The sequence below is a fragment of the Nerophis ophidion genome, linkage group LG22 (assembly GCF_033978795.1).
Source record: "Nerophis ophidion isolate RoL-2023_Sa linkage group LG22, RoL_Noph_v1.0, whole genome shotgun sequence".
Taxonomy (NCBI): domain Eukaryota; kingdom Metazoa; phylum Chordata; class Actinopteri; order Syngnathiformes; family Syngnathidae; genus Nerophis; species Nerophis ophidion.
The window spans coordinates 14,521,678-14,545,545 of NC_084632.1; the positions used below are offsets into that span (position 1 = coordinate 14,521,678).

The window sequence follows — 23,868 nt, forward strand, 5'->3', positions numbered from 1 at the left end:
GACTCAAAGAGCTTTTACATAGTATGAATGAATGAATGAATGAATGGTTTATTTTGAGCCATGCAAACAAAACAAAAGAATGACATGAAATACAAAAGATATACATATATATATATATATACATTATTTTTACACCTACATTGTAAACATTACATGTGACTAATCTTTTGTACATGTCAAGATTGGCTCAAAAGGGAGTGGGAAGAAGTAAATTTATTAGGTCCCACCCCTATACATATACAATATATATATATATATATATATATATATATATATATATATATATATATATATATATATATATATATATATATATATATATATATATATATATATAATAACTCACTTGTTTTGGTTGCTGCGTTGATGCTATATATTATCTATATATAATACATTTAAATTCACACACACTTACATATATACATATGTACACATACACAACAGACACATATATACAATTTATATATATATATATTAATATATATACATATTCATATATACACATAATCACATACATACACACATGCATATACACACACACACACACACACACACCTATATAAATACTATATTTATAATAGTATATATAATATACACTTTTGTCCAAACATTATTAACAGTTTTTGGTGTCTATGGGAACAAGCTTTCATTTTGACTGTGATATTAGTGGTTAATAGTGGATCTGTGGCTGTGGAGTAAAACCCAATATCTAATTTACATTTAAACCAGCGTGGGTGTTACTGGGAGCAGGTGGGTAAAGTGTCTTGCCCAAGGACACAACGGCAGTGACTAGGATGGCGAAAGCGGGAATCGAACCTGGATCCCTCAAGTTGCTGGCACGGCCACTCTACCAACCGAGCTTTAATGCAGAAATCATAGGGCCGTAATGAAGTGTCTTGCCGGAGGACACACCAGCAGTAATCCTTCAGCAGTTCCTGTAATCCTCTTTATTTTCGGGTTTTGGACCCAAAACGATGACAAAAAAATACAAAAACAAGCACCCTTTTTAAATAGCAACAATGTATTTTTAAAAAGTGCAACATTTGAACATACTCCATGTAATTGAATGGAGTGTCTGACATCATCTCTGCAAACATCTCAAATGTGCCCACAAAACCACAAATAGCTATGATGAGTTCTAGTAATTATATGTGGCTAATTCCTGACTCTGTATATTTAAAAAAAAAATCAAATATTTCCTTTTTGTTTGAAAAAAAAACGGGTGGGTGGTCAAAGTTGCATCGGCTTTCAGCAAAAGTACTAATTTGTTCTCCTTGTCCAGGTAAATCCGTGGGTATTGTGACCACCACCCGGGTGCAGCACGCCTCCCCGGCCGCCGCTTACGCCCACTCGGTCAGCCGCAGCTGGTACAGTGATGCCGATCTTCCGAGCAGCGCCCGCCATCAGGGTTGTGTGGACATCGCTACCCAGCTGGTCACCAACGTCGACATTGATGTATGTGACAACAGTTCTTTTTTAAAAGTATAATCATTATGCTGTCTTAGTCACGCCCCGTAATTTGGAATTCCAACTCTCTAATTGTTACTGACTTACTGTAAATTGTCCATACTTGCCAACCTTGAGACCTCCGATTTCGGGAGGTGGGGGGGGGGGGCGTGGTCAGGGGTGGAGTGGGGGCGTGGCTAAGAGGGGAGGAGTATATTTACAGCTAGAGCCGTAGATGTTATTGTCACATATGCATGTACAGTAGATGGCAGTATTGTCCTGTTTAAGAGTGTCACAACATTGCTGTTTACGGTAGACGAAAACCTGACTGCTGTTGTTGTGTGTTGTTACCGCGCTGGGAGGGCGTTAATGAAACTGCCTAACAATTAATCCACATAAGAAACAAAGAACTCTCTCTCGATCATTCTACAGTTATAACGTCATTGGGCAGGCACGCTGTTTATATTGTGGGAAAGCGGACGTAAAAACAGGCTGTCGACACGTCACTCAGGTCCGCATGGAGCTGGAGGGGGCGTGGCCTCCAGCTCCGCCTGAATTTCGGGAGAGATTCGGGAGAAAATTTGTCCCGCGAGGTTTGGGGACGTTTTACTATCTTACGACTTGGGATGTGGACTAAAGTCAGAAGTCTGCTGTATCAGCTGACGCAACGCCAGCCCACAACAGCTGGTTACCCAATTTTTTTTTTCTCTCTCAGGGGATCCAATTGGCTCATCTGAGGTCTTCTTTGTCTAAAGTCATCCAGGGAACCTTGTTTATTCTGCCAACTCCCGTTTCTTCATCCCAATGCCAAATTACAAGCCACTTTTAACGTCGGTTTCATGCCCTTGGTTTTCCATGTATAATCGTAAACTAGAAAGGCATGGCGCCGTGTTGCCAAATATCAAACATACCGTTTAGAGTGCCGAAGAAATACGATGTTAACCTTCTTTTTTTTTTTCTTCTTTTTTTTCGACTTAAGACTGTCTTATCCTGCTCGGCCAAGGTTGTGTTCAAGTACTGTCTTACAAACCCCATTTCCATATGAGTTGGGAAATTGTGTTAGATGTAAATATAAACAGAATACAATGATTTGCAAATCATTTTCAATCCATATTCAGTTGAATATGCTACAAAGACAACATATTTGATGTTCAAACTGGTAAACTTTTTTTTGTTGTTGCAAATAATCATTAGCTTTAGAATTTTATGCCAGCAACACGTGACAAAGAAGTTGGGAAAGGTGGCAATAAATACTGACAAAGGTGAGGGATGCTCATCAAACACTTATTTGGAACATCCCACAGGTGTGCAGGCTAATTGGGAACAGGTGGGTGCTGTGATTGGGTATAAAACAGCTTCCCAAAAAAGGCTCAGTCTTTCACAGAAAGGATGGGGCGAGGTACACCCCTTTGTCCACAACTGCGTGAGCAAATAGTCAAACAGTTTAAGAACAACGTTTCTCAAAGTGCAATTGCAAGCAATTTAGAGATTTCAACATCAACCGTCCATAATATCATCAAAAGGTTCAGAGAATCTGGAGAAATCACTCCATGTAAGCAGCATGGCCGTAAACCAACATTGAATGACCGTGACCATCGATCCCTTAGGCACTGTATCAAAAACCGACATCAAGCGCTAAAGGATATCACCACATGGGCTCAGGAACACTTCAGAAAACCACTGTCACTAAATAAAGTTCGTCGCTACATATGTAAGTGCAAGTTAAAGCTCTACTATGCAAAGCGAAAGCCATTTATCAAAAACATCCAGAAATGCCGCCGGCTTCTCTGGGCCTGAGATCATCTAAGATGGACTGATGCAAAGTGAAAAAGTGTTCTGTGGTCTGACGAGTCCACATTTTAAATTGATTTTGGAAATATTCGACATTGTGTCATCTGGACCAAAGGAGAAGCGAACCATCCAGACTGTTATCGACGCTAAGTTCAAAGGCCAGCATCTGTGATGGAATGGGGGTGCATTAGTGCCCAAGGCATGGGTAACTTACACATCTGTGAAGGCACCATTAATGCTGAAAGGTACATACAGGTTTTGGAACAACATATGCTGCCATCTAAGCGCTGTTTTTTCATGGACGCCCCTGCTTATTTCAGCAAGACAATGCCAAGCCACATTCAGCACGTGTTACAACAGCGTGGCTTCGTAAAAAAAGAGTGCGGGTACTTTCCCGGCCCGTCTGCAGTCCAGACCTGTCTCCCATGGAAAATTTGCTGCGCAAAATACGACAGCGGAGACCCCGGACTGTTGAACGACTGAAGCTCTACATAAAACAAGAATGGGAAATAATTCCACTTTCAAAGCTTCAACAATTAGTTTCCTCAGTTCCAAAACGCTTATTGAGTGTTGTTAAAAGAAAAGGTGATGTAACACAGTGGTGAACATGCTCTTTCCCAACTACTTTGGCACGTGTTGCAACCATGAAATTCTAAGTTAATTATTTGCAAAAACAATAAAATCAATTTGAGTTCGAACATCAAATATCTTGTCTTTGTAGTGCATTCAATTTAATATGGGTTGAAAAGGATTTGAAAATCATTGTATTCTGTTTATATTTACATCTAACACAATTTCCAAACTCATAGAAACGGGGTTTGTACACAGTAAATACTAAACTCCCTGTTATATCCACGCCATTGTCTTCATTCCTTCTTTTTTTGTGTATTTTTTAGTTTGTGTGATTTTTTTTATTTATTTTTTTTTTATTAAATTCAACAAAACAATAAATACATGGCAATACCATAACAATGCAATCCAATTCCAGAACCAAACCCGACCCAGCAACACGCAGAACTGCAATAAACAGAGCTTTTGAGAGGTGACACAAACACGACACAGAACAATCTAAAAGTAGTGAAACAAAATAGAAAATTATCAACAACAGTATCGATACCTGTAACAATTTCAACATAGCAGTGATTAAAAATCCCTCATTGACATTATCGTTAGACATTAATAAAAACGAACAATATCGTCACAGTGACTTACACTTGCATCGCATCTCATAAGCTTGACAACACACTGTGTCCAATATTTTCACACATATAAAAATCAGTCATATTTTTGTTTCATTTAATAGTTAAAACAAATTTAAATAATGGATCCCATAATCCAATATATGATTCGTTATTATCCAAACTAAATGCATTTTTTTCTACTGATATCATCTCCATAGCTTGTGTATACCAGTCAGAATGTGTTGGACTATCAACATCTATCCATTTCTTTAATATTACCATTTTTGTTATTATGCATATTGAAAGAAATGCACTTTACTCTTTGATGACAGGTTACTAAGTTTGTGTTTGTGTGATTTTTGAAAATAACTAATGACTCAAACCGGAATTGAATTAGATGAAACACATGAGAAGCTAATTGTAAATTTGTTTTCCACTGCAAAATAACTACTGCGATGAGGTGGCGACTTGTCCAGGGTGTACCCTGCCTTCCGCCCGATTGTAGCTGAGATAGGCGCCAGTGCCCCCCGCGACCCCAAAAGGGAATAAGCGGTAGAAAATGGATGGATGGATGGATGCAAAATAACTAAATGAATTAAAAATAAATAAAGTGGAACCTCGATTTACGTACTTTCAAGTGATTCTAGAACAGTGTTCGTAAATAAAAGTTTGTATATTGAGGCAAATTTCTCCATAAGAATTAATGTAAATATGAACAGTAGGTTTTTGCATGGGAAAAAGTCCATAATTTAATAAAACTTTTTACATTTAAAACAGAATATGAAGATCAATACAGTAATGTATAGCAAACATGAAAAGGAGGTGATAGATCAACTGTCCATTTAATAACAAAGTCAAAACAACCGAAACTAGCTGGACTGTCTTCTTATGCAGACGCCCTGCTGACACGCACACAAACTGTCCCTAGCCCTGTGGTGCACTTACAATATGAAATCACAAAACTCCTTTAATTTAACAGCCAGGTGGTTACAATCATTAATATAAAGTTAAAGTACCAATGATTGTCACTTGAACAGTAGGTGTGGCAACATTTTTCTCTGCATTTGACCCATCACCCTTGATCACCCGATGGGAGGTGAGTGGAGCAGTGGGCAGCAGCAGTGGCCGCACCCGTGAATCTTTTTTGATGATTTAACCCCCAATTCCAACCCTTGATGCTAGCGCCTTTAGGGAGGTAATGGGTCCCATTTTTACAGTCTTTGGTACGACTCGACCGGGGTTTGAACTCACAACCTACCGATCTCAGGGCGGACACTCTAACCACTAGGCCACTGATGATAATTAAAAAAATATATATACAGTATCTCTGCGGGGATGTGGATACTTCATGAATGTTCCTCTTGTCCATTGGTTTCTTTGGACTCCCATTGAACTAGTGTTGCGTCAGACCAGTCTTCCTCTCAGGGAATACAAGTCACTGGTCAATCCCAAATTATTTCGGATGACATATGTTGAGTAAGAAGGACCATCAAGACAGAGTAAGAATAATATCAAGTTTTACTAAAGCTTTAGGAGACCAGTCCTACAGTGCGTTAATAGCAGCATGTAGAAGCGGTCTAAAAATCAAACTGAAAGAGACAGCTTATTTAGTACAAAAACAGCCCCCACCCCGCCCAGAAAGGAATACAGCCTCATTGTTCCAAACATAAGATAAAAAGGGAGTACATCATACTCCTAATACACATTCCAACACCTTAAAGGTAAAGCACAAGAGTTTACATGGGGAAAATATTTGCTGCTTTAAACATGACTATGAATAAAGAAAGAATTCTTAAAAATAAATGCATTCTCCACACTAGCCAACCTGGAAAATGTTGTAAAAAGGCTAAAAAAAACCATATTAAAACCACAGTAGCTAACAACATTGGGGTTGTTAGGTAGACAATAGCTTGAAGACTAAGATCAATATTTACCCCCAAATAACTTTCCTGACGCAAGCCTGGCCAGGGATCGTACAAGTGCCCTTTTGCTAATTGCAATATAAAGCTCATTCTTTAGTTATATTGACATTTTATAAACTAGTTTTGATTCCCGCGGTACAAACATTCCAAATTCAATTTGATTACGTTTCTTGGGGTGTTGCTCCAATTCAACACGGTTCTCTATTCAAACCGATCCTCGCAATATATCATTTGGTATACAAAGTAAGATAAAACATTTTCAAAACAAGTTACAGGTTACAAAAGCTTCTGCTGACGTTTAACGTATACACACAGTGAAAAAGCAAGGAGTCAGTCACTAAGAATGTACAATTATTAAGAAATATATATAAATATATTTATACAAATATTCAAAAATCAAGACTCAAAACAAACCTATTCCTGACTGCTTATTCATTGTAAATCTTATCGATCTTTGTTGTTGGTGTTGTTGTTGCTTTTACCCAATTTATTTTATTGTTTTGATTTTGTACGGTGTCCTTGAGTGCCAAGAAAGGCGCCTTATAAGTAAAATGTATTATTATTATTATTAAATATATTTATGTAAATATATATATATATATATATATATATATATATATATATATATATATATATATATATATATTTGTAGGTGTGGGAAAAATCACAAGACTATCAATCATCAGGACATTCCTGATGATTGAGGGAACCCCTCATGAAACAGTTCTGTAGAGATGAAGTAGTCTTGTGATTTTTCCCACACCTACATATTGCGCTCTACCACGGTATCGAGCACTATTCTCTGGATAATCCAATCAAGACATACATATATATATATATATGTATGTATGTATGTATGTATGTATGTATGTATATATATGTGTGTGTGTATTTATGTATGTATGTATATATATCTATATGTGTGTATATATATATATGTGTGTGTATGTATATATATATATGTATATATATAATAGTTTTCACAGGCACCTCTAAACGGACACATACTTTGATTTCTAAGTATAAAACCTTGAATTTAAATGGATGCATGTTTGACCGAAATGTAATTCCTGAAAAATGTATTGTTATAAAAAAATGTGCAAAACAACACATTTTTAACATCATTAAAACATACAGGTAATTTACATATCCTCCTGATATATGACTGTTTACGAGCACAGAAAATGCATTTTACATTGTAATCTTATCAGTGATGGAGCAGGAAGAACCTTGAAAAACATTTGCGGTGAAATGTCATCCAGAAACACCGTCATTCAATTCATTCAGTCAATAATTGATATAATATTTACCGTAATATGCATTTATTCACACACAATGTCCCCTGCCACATGGCCTTGTGGAGACTGACCAAAACATACACTGCAAAAACTGAAATCTAAGTAAGATTAAATATCTCAAATAAGGGTGATATTTGCTTATTTTCTGTCTGATAAGATTATTCTTCTCACTAAGCAGTGTTAAAAGTGTTAGTGTTTTACTTGTTTTAAGGGTTTTGGTCCTAAATGATGTCAGTAAGATATTACAGCTTGTTGCTGAGATTTTATGCCCTATATCAGAGGTGTCAAACATACGGCCCGAGGGCCGGATCAGGCCCGTGAACTAGTTTTATCCAGCCCGCGGGATGAGTGTGCCAAGTATAAAAATTGACCTAAAATTTTTGAATGAAAGAGACAGCTGTTCAAAATGTGTCCACCGGATGTCGCAATAGCAATTCTTTGTAGCTTTGTGAACGATGTTACATATGTATAAAATAAACCACATGATGTTAGTACATCCGTCGAAATAAAAAATGATCAAACTACATAAATACCATACTGCAATTTGATTTTGATATATTTTGTTTATGTTGATGGATTGAAAATTAACCCCAATAAGTTGACTGATGAACATTATAATATATTCAGAAAATATAAATAACGACAAATTAAAATAAAATACTATTAATTAACCGTAACATTTAAGTGTAAAAAAAACCAACAACATTACGATTTGTACATTTTCAGAATGTTTTATTTGTTCTATTTTTAAACAAAGAAAACTATCTGAAGTTGTCTTTATTTTTAAGTTATCGTGCCATGATTTTAATAGTCCGGCCCACTTGGGAATAGATTTTTCTCCATTTGGTCCCCGATCTAAAATGAGTTTAACACCCCTGCCCTATATCGAGTAAAACATGCTTGAAACCAGAATATCAACTGTTGTAAAGCAGTGTCATCAACACTCATAGACAATTTTAGAGTGAAAAGCAAATTTTATTTTCACTCGCATATAAATCATTTTAACTTGGATTGTTTCCCTGGCTTCGAGACTCTCCTGAAGATCACTGCAGGAAGACACAACAAACTCCCTTTTTTGTCCCTCATGGACACACACCTGTTGTTGTGAACTTTGGACTAGCGACGGCAAATACATCAAGGCCGCGGAACAGAAACACACTATGGGCTTATACACACACACACACAAACACGTCCACAAAAAAAATATACGCCACACATACACCCCCCCGTCCCCCAATCCAACGCCCTCAATGCAAATCCCATAGGGGTGATGATGGTCAGCGCCTGAGAGCTGCGACCTACCACCATGACCTTGAACTACCTTCCCTCTGTTGCCAGATATCTCGAGATGTATGTTGTAATATGTATATGTGCTTTGCTATGGAGGTTTTTTTCTCACTCCGAACTGGGCCCCCTTAGGAGCCCAGTCTGGATTGTATTTTTTTACTCATCCTACCCCAGCATTTACCTTTTTCGCATCTTTTACGGGGCGCCTTATGGCGACCCATCAGCGTTCTTGTTCTGTAACCCTGTACACTGTTTGTTTGTCTAATCTTGAACAGGTTTGTGCAGAAAAAAAATTTCGTTGTACTTGTTGCAATGACAATAAAGACCTACCTACCTACTCACAAGTATAAAACTACTTTTCTAAAGTAATAATTACTTATTTTAAGTATGAAAAAAAAAATCATGACTGTGACACAATTGTGTCTCATATTAAAACAGATGACAGCCAAATGGACTTTGCTGTGTTATTTTCAATGAAACAATCGAAAATACGTACTCATATAGTAGTACACTTGTTATTAGTGAGAATATAGGTATTTTGGGGTTCATTGAGGTTAGCTACTTTTACTTGTTTTAAAAAAGTCTTGACAAGCCAAATTTTCTATGTCTATTGGCAGATAATTTTGCTTAGTTCAAATAAAATACCCCTCATTTTTGTATTTTTTTTTCTAGTTTTTGAACACTGACTTTTTGCAGTGTGGCTGCCAGTTTTCAGTATATGATGACTCCTGTTGTCTCTTTAAGGTGATCCTGGGAGGAGGCAGGATGTATATGACACCAAAAGGCACTTCGGACCCGGAATACCCAACCTCCAACTCTCGCAAGGGAGACCGCAAAGACCGAAGGAACCTTATAGATGTCTGGTTAAAGGCTAAACCAGTAGGATCATTTACTATCTTTAATTTATGTTTTTATTACACACATTTTTTTTTTTTTAATGCGTTGTCACATGATACTTCTTTCAGAACAAGAACTCCCACTATGTTTGGCACAGGAAGGAGTTTGATGCGATAGACGTTAAAACGACTGACCGACTCATGGGTGGGTAAACTTCTGATTTGCACATTCGGTATCTATGTACCGGTTGCAATGCTGTTGACAAACAGAATTCAACGTTATCTGAGGTCGACTTTCATCTTTACGGCTATGTTAACTCATCAACGTTGGATACCATAAATTTAAAGCTGCATGTCATTAACTCCCCCTGACAATGTTGATAAGAACCCAAGAGCACGTTTCTTGCTCTAACTTAAGGGTGTGAAACGTACGGCCCACGGGATGAGTTTGCGAAGTATAAGAATGAGCCGAAATTTTGGAATGAAAGAAATTGCTGTTCAAAATGTGTCCACTAGATGTCACAAAAGCAATTCTTTGTATCTTTGTAGATAATGCTACATATGTAACAAAAACGATCAACCACATGATTTCGAAGAAAAAGAGCAAACTACATAAATAACATCCTGTAATTTGATTGAGATATTATTTGTTTACTTTGATACATTGAAAATGAACACCAATGAGTTGACTGATGGATATTATCACGTCATTTATTCAGAAAGTAGAAATAACGACAAATAAAGATAGAATACCATCCATCCATCCATCTTCTTCCGCTTATCCGAGGCAGCAGCCTGAACAGGGAAGCCCAGACTTTCTTCTCCCCATCCACTTTGTCCAGCTCTTCCAGGGGGATCCCGACGCGTTCCCAGGCCAGCCGGGAGACATAGTCTTTCCACGTGTCCTGGGTCTTCCCCGTAGCCTCCTACCGGTCGGACATCCCTAGGGAGGCGTTCGGGTGGCATCCTGACCAGATGCCCGAACCACCTCATCTGGCTCCTCTCGATGTCGAGGAGCAGCAGCTTTACTTTGAGGTCCCACCGGATGGCAAAGCTTCTCACCCTATCTCTGAGGGAGAGACCCGCCATCCCGCGGAGGAAACTCATTTCGGCCGCTTGCACCCATGATCTTGTCCTTTCGGTCATAACCCAAAGCTCATGACCATAGGTGAGGATGGGAACGTAGGTCGACCAGTAAATTGAGAGCTTTGCCTTCCGGCTCAGCTCCTTCTTCACCACAACGGATCGATACAGCGTCCGCATTACTGAAGACGCCACACCGATCCGCCTGTCCATCTCACGAGCCACTCTTCCCTCACTCGTGAACAAGACTCCGAGGTACTTGAACTCCTCCACTTGGGGAAGGGTCTCCTCCCCAACCCGGAGATAGCACTCCAACAATTTCCAGGCCAGAACCATAGACTCGGACTTGTATGTACTGATTCTCATCCCATTCGCTTCACACTCGGCTGCGAACCGATCCAGTGAGAGCTGAAGATTCCGGCCAGATGAAGCCATCAGGACCACATCATCTGCAAAAAGCAGAGACCTCATCCTGCAGCCACCAAACCGGATCCCCTCAACGCCTTGACTGCGCCTAGAAATTCTGTCCACAAAAGTTATGAACAGAATCATTAACCGCAATATGTCAGTGTAAAAAAACAACATTATGATTAGTACAGAATGTGCTTGTTCTATTTTCGACACCCCTGCTCTAACACATACACAGATACCAAGTACATCAATCAATCAATTTTTATTTATATAGCCCTAAATCACAAGTGTCTCAAAGGGCTGCACAAACCACAACAACATCCTCGGTACAGAGCCCACATAAGGGCAAGGAAAAACTCACACCCATTACTCTTAACACAATTCATAGACACTTTGATGATATTCTAACGTTTGAAAAGTAAGCATTTACTGAGTGTTGGTAACTTCTCGCAAAGTTGTATCACTGTGTTGTATCAGTGTTCCTTGTAACTCAAGTCCGTACTTGTTTTCGCACAATCAGTGCAAAGGAATCTGTTACATACCTCAAACTATTAACAGATGCAGGTCTTCATTCAGTTTTGATCCTCAGCCAATTCGTGCAACCAACCAACTTTCTAACTGCCGTCATACCAAATTCTTTTTTGGAGTGTCACAAGTGAATCGGACCACTCACCATCTCAGTTAGTAAGCAACTGGGCGTTCAAAGCCAATCACCTGTTAACAATTACCGTTCTTTAACGTTCCCCAAATTTGTGTTGCCAACCGCCCCAAATTGTTTTCTGCTGCAACACGATGGTGGCTACAGCGGTATTTAAGTTTATGAACGTTTTCCTGTTACTATGGAAATGTAACCATGTTGTTAAAAGACAAGACCCTCAATGAACCGATTCATTAGGTTCCTACCTTAAGAATGGGAAATTCCTTCAGAAAACAGCAGAATGAAGCAAGATTACTCTTCTTGTCGCTTAGATGTACGTTCACATAGCTCAGTGCTGGATATATGTTCTTGTTCACACACTTCTCTACTTCATCCCTGGCTAACAGTGTTAATTTTAACAGCAAAATTTGATTCAGTTTTAGTCATAGTCTTTTGACTGAAATGTAATTTTGTTTTAGTCATAATTTAATTATTTAAATGTTTTTAGTCTAGTTTTAGTTGACGAGATATCATAAAATTATAGTTGACAAAAACTACAGTAGATTTAGTCGACTAAAGGGTAATATGTAAACTTTCCCTTCAATTTCTGAAAGTCAAAGCAAAACAGTGGAAAAATCACCAATACAAGTCGTATTTTGATGGAAATCATGTCTCACATTTAGTATTTCACGAGTAAGCCGTGTAATAAACGAGATAACGTCGAGTGAGTTGTATGTTGTGGAAAATGTTTACCTGTGTGTGGATTTCGGGGTGATTTGACTGTAAATGTCACTTCAAGTTTGTTGTGTTTTTCCCCGTAATCCTCGCGCTGCATTTCTTACACTGCGTCTTGTTATCTTTGACGTCAAATATAACATGTCATCTCTCCTCTTCCTCCCCGGCGTTGACATGTTGTCTTCTGCAGCGCATTCCCGGGTCAGTCTCAAACGCAAACTACGTTTACGTAACTTCCTTACCACGTCGCTCTGATTGGTTCTCTTCCCAACTCCTCCGGCCTCTTCCTAACGAAATGAGTTCCGATTGGATCTCGTCTCTGGCAGACATTTTCGTCTCGTTTTTATTCGTTGACGAATACGTCAAAACACCTCGTCATCGTCTTAGTCCACGTAAATTATTTTTTATTTAGTTATTGTCTCGTTTTAGTCAGAAAAAAAAGGTTGTTGACGATAACTACGACGAAAATTTTTCGTCAACAAAATTAACACTGCTGGCTAACAAGTTTTTCCGTAAAATTTTTGGTTTTGGGTGGGTTCAATCCCAGGCTCGGGATCTTTCTGAGTGGAGTTTTCCTGTTCTCCTCATGACTGCGTGGGTTCCCTCCGGGTAGTCCGGCTTCCTGGGGATAAGTTGATTGGCAACACTAAATTGGCCTGAGTATGTGAATGTTGTCTGTCTATCTGTGTTGGCCCAGGGTGTACCCCGCCTTTCGCCCGAATGCAGCTGAGATAGGCTCGGTCAGACTTGGACTAAGGAATGGACTCACATGCAGAGATGAGATTCTTAGTAAAGCTTTTATTTTGACAACTCTTAAACCTCCAGAGCCAGAGTTATACAATATCTATAATTAACAAAAATTGGTCAGTGAAAAAGTTTCCAAAAATGGAACAACCGAAAATCGCTCCTAAAAAGGACGATCATTAGCGCCGTATCTGCTATGAAAACTTAACATAAAACGCTCCAACAGGAGGAAGAAAACAATGACTATAAAAATTTCTATTCTAATTTTAGTCTAGTAAAGGTAAACAAAAAATCACTCAAAAACTTTGAGGAAGGAAAGATATTTAGGAAAAATCATAACTCACCAATTCGGTTGAACAAAGGCTAGATAACCAAAGTCGTTCTAAGGAGGACAAAAAGTTAAACTCAAAATTACAGCATGAGAATTCTGGAGGCAAGGCATGGACATGAACATGGACGCTAGACAGGCACGAAAGCTCGAGGCAATCTGGCACAGAACAAGGGGAGGCATGGGCTTACATGAAACATGAGGGTAATGGGAAACAGGTGGAAACAATCAAGGGTAAGGGATGACGTCAGACTGGTGACACAAGAGGAAGGGCCAGTGATCTGAAACAAGAGAAGTTGCTTTTCAAAATAAAACATGCAAATCACAAGACAGAAAAAACCAAGACAATACTTCCTTCACTACGGTGTGACAGGCTCTAGCACTCCCCATGACCCCAAAAGGGACAAGTGGTAGAAAATGGATAAATGGCTTCATCGTCATAGACTTAAATTTTTTTAATGAAAGTCTTTGGTGCACACTCTGACTCTTTAGAGATTGGTTAAAAACTTAGACATAGGGCTGCACTATTTCAGAATCAGAATCAGAATCAGAATCACAAATACTTCAATAATCTCCAAAGGGAAAATTAAGATTTTCAGGGACGCAGTGGGGAGAGTGGCCGTGCGCAACCCGAGCGTCCCTGGTTCAATTCCCACCTAGTACCAACCTCGTCACGTCCGTTTTGTCCTGAGCAAGACACTTCACCCTTGCTCCTGATGGGTGCTGGTTGGCGCCTTGCATGGCAGCTCCCTCCATCAGTGTGTGAATGTGTGTGTGAATGGGTAAATGTGGAAGTAGTGTCAAAGCGCTTTGAGTACCTTGAAGGTAGAAAAGCGCTATACAAGTACAACCCATTATTTATTATCAGCACAATCCCATTCAAAAGCAGACAAAAATTACAGGGAGACAGAACAGGATCACTGACGGGTCTGCCAACTTCCAAAAAAGGTGAGAAACAGGTAAACGCTGGGGGGGGGGGAGTATTCAGTCTAAGCCTGGGCTCCTGGAGAGGGGGTCCAGACTGAAGCCAAGGGGGAAAAAAACCTTATAGCCATAACGCATATAAACATGTGTGTAAAAAGGGAAACATCAAAGAACACCAAGGACATTAAAGGCCTACTGAAATGAGATTTTCTTATTTAAACAGGGATAGCAGGTCCATTCTATGTGTCATACTTGATCATTTCGCAATAATGCCATATTTTTGCTGAAAGGATTTAGTAGAGAACATCCACGATAAAGTTTGCAACTTTTGGTGTTAAGAGAAAGGCCCTGCCTCTACCGGAAGTCGCAGACGATGACGTCACACGTGTGGGGGCTCCTCACATATTCACATTATTTTTAATGGGAGCCTCCAACAAAAAGTGCTATTCGGACCGAGAAAACGACAATTTCCCCATTTAATTTGAGCGAGGATGAAAGATTTGTGTTTAAGGATATTGATAGCGACGGACTAGAAAAAAAAAATGATAAAAAAAAATATGTTAAAAAAAAAATGCGATTGCATTGGGACGGATTCCGATGTTTTTAGAGACATGTATTAGAATAATTCTGGGAAATCCCTTATCTTTCTATTGTGTTACTAGTGTTTTAGTGAGTTAAACAGTACCTGATAGTCAGAAGGGTGTCTCCACGGGTGTCTTGACGCGCAGTGTCTCAGGGGAGTCAACGGCAGCTGTATGGACGGCACAAGCTCAGCTTTTCTCCGGTAAGAACTGACTTTTTAACCACAATTTTCTCACCGAAACCTGCCAGTTGACATTTGGTAGGGATCCATGTTGGCTTGACCGCGCTCTGATCCATAGGAAAGTTGCACCTCCAGGAATTTTAAACAAGGAATCATCGTGTGGATAAAGGCTAAAGCTTCCCAACTCCATCTTTCTAGTGTGACTTCTCCAATATTAATTGAACACATTGAAAAAGATTCAGCAACACAGATCTCCAAAATACTGTGTAATTATGCCGTTAAAGCAGATGACTTTTAGCTGTGTGTGTGTGCAGCGCTCCTATTTCCTTAAAACCTGTGACGTCTTGCGTACACGTCATCATTACGCAACGTTTTCAAGACGAAACTCCCAGGAAATTTAAAATTGTAATTTAGTAAATTAAAAAGGCCGTATTGGCATGTGTTGCAATGTTAATATTTCATCATTGATATATAAACTATCAGACTGCGTGGTGGGTAGTAGTGGGTTTCAGTAGGCCTTTAAATGCATTAAAAGAGCAGAGCTCATGCATTCAGCCACTTCTGAACACAGACACAAAAGTAAAACAAAACAAAAAAACCTATACACTGTAGTGGCCTCTGCTGTGTTTCACGCCATCGTCTGCTGGGGTGGGGGGAGCAAGGCCAGAGACAGGAGCGGACCCAACAAAGCAACCAAGAGAGCTTGGCCACCAACTCCCGGCCAGTGTCCAGTCCGCATGGATGAGCAAAGATAACTCCGAGGAGACTGAGATGTCCGATACATGCTCATTCAGCCAAGACACTGTGAAACTTGTCCGTTCCCGCGTTCATCCGCATCTCTTCCAGTCCCTCCAAACGGACTCCGGTGTGGCAGAGACCCAGCAGCATGTCTCCATGGCCAAAAAACTCCCGGAAAGTAGATCCAAAAGTACACAAAAAAGCACCACAGAAGTCACAAAAGTGCCACCCCTTGTCAAACAGTCCCAAAGGGTATCGAACTGAAAGGCAAAAAATACAAATTTAAACAAGAGGGAAACATCAGGAACACAAAAGGATGACACAAGAGCACAGAGTTCCTGCCAACAGCAGCCACTACATCTTGAGAAAATTTTAATTGAAAATATAAAAACGTACCCCAAAGCCTTTAGTCGATCAGACACTGAAAAAAATAACTCATAAGATTTACTTAAATAAATTATTGTAAGTATTTGCACGCAAATGATTTAAGTAAAATTTAATGCGGCAATGTCAAGTAACACTCACTTGCCAGTATCAAGTAAATTCTACTTACAATATAACATATAAAGATATATAAGATATAAAGTCACAATTACTTAATTACATCCAAGTTTTAAGTTATAGTTATTTAAACAAATTAATTAAAGTCTACTTGTTTTTCATCGGCAGGAACATCATTTTACTCAAAATTTGAAGTTTTTTTAAAACCTCTTCTCACTCTAACGCTTATCAATGGCATGCAGGAAAATAAGTGAGTATGACTGTAAAGACTTTAAAAGAAAATTATCCTGCGGTCATGGCACAATGGTTAGGAACCATCGTTTTCAGCATGTCGTCGCGCCCTCTTTCACATCATACTGTCTACGTGTCGAAAGGAAACATGCGTTTCGCTGCTTTTGATATGAGATTGCGATGCATACTTGGTCAACAGCCATACCTTTTAGACTGACTGTTGTGATATGAACAACTTTAACATTCTTACGAATATGCGCCACACTCTGTGAACCCACACCAAACACATTTCTGGAGAACATCGACTCTGTAACACATTGTAAACACAAGATAAGAATTACCCATGATGCCACCCTGCAGTGCTCTGTTAAGTGATTCTAAAGGCCGGAGCAGAGCCAATCGGCCAGGGCCTGTTGTGCTGTGCGCGTGCGTCGTCGTGCATGCGTTTCAAAACACTCGATTTTCAGAGTATAGTTTATGTAATATTTTTAGGTTTATGTACGTACAACTATTAAACATTTAAATAGTATGAGGAAACATAAGTAAAAGTTACTCTTCCCCCATAATTTATGTATTACGTTAATAAAATGTTTAATTTGACTTAAGAAACTGTAGTTCTTACTGAATGTTAAAAATATTAGGTATAAATTATGACAGTTACTCTAATAGAGTTTACAGCTCCAAAAAGTCACTTTTTTCGGTGCAGCGTTTTCTAAAAGTGTTGCTTTTGTCTATTTACTGTATCTAAAAATCATTTGTTGAACCAACTGAAGGAGGTGTGACTTTGATAGCATTGTTTAAATGTTATTCTTCCATCCTTAGAATCTTGCTCTTTTTTTGTTTCAGGTCTGTTTGAGCCAAAGGATATGAGATTTGAGGTTTTTCGAAATGTCACCAGAGATCCCTCCATTGTGGAGATGACGGAGAAGGCCATTCAAATCCTCAGCAAGAATCCCAAAGGATATTTTCTGTTTGTGGAAGATAAGTACCAGCACGGTGTACTGTGGTCACCGTGACCTAGGAACATTTAGGACTGATCAAAATACGGCAAAATGCATAATTGTATGAACACAAGTACACCCGTACCTAATTTGTTCATAAAATATCCCAAAAAGACAAAATTGTACAAATACTAAAACCGCTCTTTGTATAAGAAATACAGTAAAGTAAATCCAATTAAACTGTTGCAGTACCATCACAAAACACATTTTTATCAAGAATAATTACAAAACTCCAAGACCCCACAACAGTACGCCTCAAACTGACACATTCAAATCCTCAGCAAGAATCCCAAAGGATATTTTCTGTTTGTGGAAGATAAGTACCAGCACGGTGTACTGTGGTCACCGTGACCTAGGAACATTTAGAACTGATCAAAGTACGGCAAAATGCATGACTGTATGAAAAAAAGTACACCCGTACCTAATTTGTTCATAAAATATTCGAAAAAGACAAAATTGTACAAATACTAATACCGCTCTTTGTACAAGAAATACAGTAAAGCAAATCCAATCAAACTGTTGCAGTACTATCACAAAACACATTTTTATCAAGGATAATTACAAAACTCCAAGACCCCACAACAGTATGCCTCAAACGGACACTGGGCTGTTTTTATACTCAAAATAAAAATACACAGAGACTGAGACAATGTCCAAACAAAAATCGATACTTTAAAAACCTTAGGCCTCGGAGACACATGACCCAGCCTCCAGACTGATGATTTTAGGTTGTCCTGAAAAATTTGGAAGTAATCCTCATTTCTCATTGTCTCATTTACTCTCTGTAAAGCACCAGTTCCATTGGCAGAAAAACAGGCCCAGAGCATAATATCACCACCACCATGCTTGACGGTGGGTTTGGTGGTCCTGAGATTAAAGGCCTCACCCTTTCTCCTCCAAACATATTGCTGGGTATTGCTGTATTGTGGCTAAAATGCTCAGTTTTTGTTTCATCACATGGACAAAGATAAGATCTTCTGGCGGAAATTTCTGTGGTCAGATGAAACAAAAATTAAGCTGTTTGGCCACAATACCCAGCAATATGTTTGAAAGAGAAAAGGTGAGGCCTTTAATCCCAGGAACACCGGTCTACTGTCATGCACGGTGGTGGTAGTATTTTGCTCTGGGCCTGTTTTGCTGCAAATGGAACTGGTGCTGTAAATGGGACAGTGAAAAAGGAGGATTACATCCAAATTCTAAAATATCAGCCCCAATGTTGGTCTTGGGCGCAGTTGGGTGTTCCAACAGGACAATGACCCCAAACATTGAAATTGCTAAATCAAGGTTTTAGAATGGCCTTCCCAAAGTCCTAGCTCAGGGGTCACCAACGCGGTGCCCGCGGGCACCAGGTAGCCCGTAAGGACCAGATGAATAACCCGCTGGCCTGTTGTAAAAATAGCTCAAATAGCAGCACTTACCAGTGAGCTGCCTCTATTTTTAGAATTTTATTTATTTACTAGCAAGCTGGTCTCACTTTGATCGACATTTTTAATTCTAAGAGAGACAAAACTCAAATAGAATTTGAAAATCAAAGAAAATATTTTAAAGACCTGGTCTTCACTTGTTAAATTCATTTGCTTCTTATAACTTTCAGAAAGACAATTTTAGAGAAAAAATACAACCTTAGAAATTATTTTAGGATTTTTAAACACATATACATGTTTACATTTTAAATGCCTTCATCTTTTTTCCTGACAATTTAAATCAATGTTCAAGTAAATTTTTTTATTGTAAAGAATAATTAATACATTTTAATTTAATTCTTCATTTTAGCTTCTGTTTTTTCGATGAAGAATATTTGTGAAATATTTTTTCAAACTTATTATGATTAAAATTCAAAAAAATTATTCTGGTAAATCTAGAAAATCTTAGAATCAAATTTAAATTTTATTTCGAAGTCTTGAATTTTTTTTTTTTTTTTGTCCTGGAAAATCTAGAACAAACAATGATTTGTCTTTGTTAGAAATATAGCTTGGTCCAATTTGTTATATATTCTAACAAAGTGCAGATTAGATTTTAACCTATTTAAAACATGTCATCAAAATTCTAAAATGAATCTTAATCAGGAAAATTTACTAATGATGTTCTATAAATAATTTTTTTTAATTTTTTCAAAAAGATTCGAATTAGCTAGTTTTTCTCTTCTTATTTTCGGTTTAATTTTAAATTTCAAAGAGTCAAATTCAAGATAAACTATCCATCCATCCATCCATTTTCTACCGTTTATTCCTATTTGGGGTGGCGGGGGGCGCTGGCGCCTATCTCAGCTACAATCGGGCGGAAAGCGGCGTACACCCTGGACGAGTCGCCACCTCATCGCAGGGCCGAAGATAAACTATGTTTTAAAATTAAATTTTCATTTTTTTCCTGTTTTCTCCTCTTTTAAACTGTTCAATTAAGTGTTTTCTTCATCATTTCAATAATTTGTTTTTTTTCTACATTTATTCTGTATAAAAAACCTTCCATAAAAGGAAAAAAAAATGTACGACGGAATGACAGACAGAAATACCCATTCTATATATATATATATATATATATATATATATATGTATATGTAGGTGTGGGAAAAAATCACAAGACTACTTCATCTCTACAGATCTGTTTCATGAGGGGTTCCCTCAATCATCAGGAGATTTTAATGGAAGCATTCACATACAATGGTTTATATAGAGCACAGAGTGGGTGGGTACAAGCAGGCGTAGGGTGTGGTGATTGGCTCATGTGTTACCTAGGAGGTGTTTCCACCTGTGGCGGCATGTTGAAATGATTTCACTGCGCTTGTTGAGGGATGATAGCTCTGGATGATATATAATAAACAGTTTCTCTTTTAAGCATAAGTTGCATCTTTTATTACCACTGTTCTAAGGTGTGCTGGATGCAAGAATTTGCCATGTTATTGAATATTCAACATTATTGTTGTTTCAAACCACAACAAAGCAATTGCAAAAGGACTGCCTACCCCCAGACTAAACGACTCTGAAACCAATAATGAATGTAACTGTCGCAAGAAACCTGATTGCCCTCTCAACGGAAGGTGCTTACAGACATCAGTCGTTTACCAAGCAAAGGTAATACGCAAGGACATTAACACATCCGACACGTACGTAGGATTAACCGAAGGAGCGTTCAAAACAAGATGGAATAATCACAACGCCTCCTTTAGAAACCAGACTTTGCAGAATTCTACCGAACTCAGCAAACACATTTGGAACCTCAAAGACAATCATGTTGAATATTCAATAACATGGCAAATTCTTGCATCCAGCACACCTTACAACAGTGGTAATAAAAGATGCAACTTATGCTTAAAAGAGAAACTGTTTATTATATATCATCCAGAGCTATCATCCCTCAACAAGCGCAGTGAAATCATTTCAACATGCCGCCACAGGCGGAAACACCTCCTAGGTAACACATGAGCCAATCACCACACCCTACGCCTGCTTGTACCCACCCACTCTGTGCTCTATATAAACCATTGTATGTGAATGCTTCCATTAAAATCTCCTGATGATTGAGGGAACCCCTCATGAAACAGATCTGTAGAGATGACGTAGTCTTGTGATTTTTTCCCACACCTACATATTGCGCTCTACCACGGTATCGAGCACTATTCTCCGGATAATCCAATCAAGACATATATATATATATATATATATGTGTGTGTGTGTGTGTGTGTGTGTGTGTGTGTGTGTGTGTATTTATTTATTTATTAAAGGTAAATTGAGCAAATTGGCTATTTCTGGCAATTTATTTAAGTGTGTATCAAACTGGTAGCCCTTCGCATTAATCAGTGCCCAAGAAGTAGCTCTTGGTTTCAAAAAGGTTGGTGACCGATGTCCTAACTTATACGTGTGGACAATGCTGAAGAAACAACCAACACATTTAGCTGAACTGCACCAATTTTGTCAAGAGGAGTGGTCAAAAATTCAACCAGAAGCTTTATGGCTACCAAAAGCGCCTTATTGCAGTGAAACTTGCCAAGGGACATGTGACCAAATACTAACATTGCTGTATGTATACTTTTGACCAAGCAGATTTGGTCACATTTTCAGTAGACCCACAATACATTCATAAACGAACCAAACTTCATGAATGTTTTTTGTGACCAACAAGTATGTGCTCCAATCACTCTATCACAAAAAAATAAGAGTTGTAAAAAGTATTGGAAATTCAACACAGCCATGACATTATGTTCTTTACAAGTGTATGTAAACTTTTGATCACGACTGTAAAGATAGGACAATGCAAATATCAGTCAAAACAGCTTCCTCAAAAATTGAATGAACAGCAGAACCAAAAAAAAAAAAAAAGAAAGTAGTATTTTAACACGGCCTCTCGTGTTTCCTAGCACGAGGGAGAATTGATCACGGACACCATGACGGCATCGCCAAACTGGCGCTGACGGAGGCTGTGATGTTTGACCGAGCTATTGAGCGTGCCTCGCAGCTCACTCAGGAGTCAGACACACTGACAGTCGTCACGGCCGACCATTCTCACGTCTTCACCTTCGGCGGCAACACCCCCCGAGGAAATCCGATCTTTGGTATGACTTGCCAAACACGCTTTATGGACCAGTATATATCATTGCTGGTATATGTGGGGCGGTTTACCTCGGTTGGTAGAGCGGCCGTGCCAGCAACTTGAGGGTTGCAGGTTCGATTCCCGCTTCCACCATCCTAGTCACTGCTGTCGTGTCCTTGGGCAAGACACTTTACCCACCTGCTACCAGTGCCACCCACTCTGGTTTAAGTGTAACTTAGATATTGGGTTTCACTATGTAAAGCGCTTTGAGTCGCTAGACAAAAGCGCTATATAAATATAATTCACTTCACTGCTCTTCACCGTCAATTTTTTTTTTTGCTTCCCCAGGTTTAGCGCCAAAAAAAGCAGATGACCAAATGCCTTTCACCAGCATCCTGTACGCCAACGGCCCCGGTTACGTGCATGTAAACGGAACCAGAGGGAACATCACGATGGTGGATTACTGTAAGCACATTCTAATGTCTTTCAGATGCACGATGTGTCTCTGCTCGGGCGACTTGATTGGATTATAGCTCGCTGTGAAGCAACGTCGGAGTGTCGTGTTCGTAAAGTTCACTGGGCTCTGCTCTTTTCCCCGTGTTAAGTATTCCGTCACGTCAATGCGCAGGATATGTGCTTCACGGAACTATTTGTGTTTCTTCGTGGAACGTTGGACGAGCACTGACCCAGTTCTTCCTTCCCTTGGTTCTGCACCGTTTGCGTCAGGCATTGCATGAGCACGCACTGTGTATATAATACCGCTTTACTAGGATTAATTAGTTTTATAAGCCCTCAGTTTGGACTGTGTGATTGAAACCGAAATAAAAAAATATCTGCCGACATTAAAAAATAGATAGATAGATAGATAGTACTTTATTGATTCCTTCAGGAGAGTTCCTTCAGGAAAATTAAAATTCCAACAGCAGTGTACAGAGTTGAGATCAATTTTTAAAAAAAGTAAATAATGGGGGTTTAAAAGGAAACAAAATAGAGAAATATTACAAAAAGGAATAAAAACAATGGCTTCATCTGACCGGGATCTTCAGCTCTCGCTGGATCGGTTCGCAGCCGAGTGTGAAGCGACCGGAATGAGAATCAGCACCTCCAAGTCCGAGTCCATGGTTCTCGCCCGGAAAAGGGTGGAGTGCCATCTCCGGGTTGGGGAGGAGACCCTGCCCCAAGTGGAGGAGTTCAAGTACTTAGGAGTCTTGTTCACGAGTGAGGGAAGAGTGGATCGTGAGATCGACAGGCGGATCGGTGCGGCGTCTTCAGTAATGCGGACGTTGTACCGATCCGTTGTGGTGAAGAAGGAGCTGAGCCGGAAGGCAAAGCTCTCAATTTACCGGTCGATCTACGTTCCCATCCTCACCTATGGTCATGAGCTTTGGGTCATGACCGAAAGGATAAGATCACGGGTACAAGCGGCCGAAATGAGTTTCCTCCGCCGTGTGGCGGGGCTCTCCCTTAGAGATAGGGTGAGAAGCTCT

The 23,868-nt window shown here is 39.2% G+C and overlaps 1 protein-coding gene across 1 annotated transcript in view; it reads left to right on the forward strand.

The window, feature by feature from the left end:
* alpi.1 (alkaline phosphatase, intestinal, tandem duplicate 1) overlaps positions 1 to 23,868 on the forward strand; it is a 46,770-nt gene that overhangs the window by 17,694 nt on the left and 5,208 nt on the right. The window contains exons 5-10 of the mRNA XM_061883314.1: positions 1,283 to 1,455; positions 9,670 to 9,804; positions 9,891 to 9,966; positions 17,703 to 17,837; positions 22,212 to 22,403; positions 22,730 to 22,846. Of these exons, the coding sequence (XP_061739298.1) occupies positions 1,283 to 1,455; positions 9,670 to 9,804; positions 9,891 to 9,966; positions 17,703 to 17,837; positions 22,212 to 22,403; positions 22,730 to 22,846 (828 nt within the window). The remainder of the gene's footprint in view (positions 1 to 1,282; positions 1,456 to 9,669; positions 9,805 to 9,890; positions 9,967 to 17,702; positions 17,838 to 22,211; positions 22,404 to 22,729; positions 22,847 to 23,868) is intronic.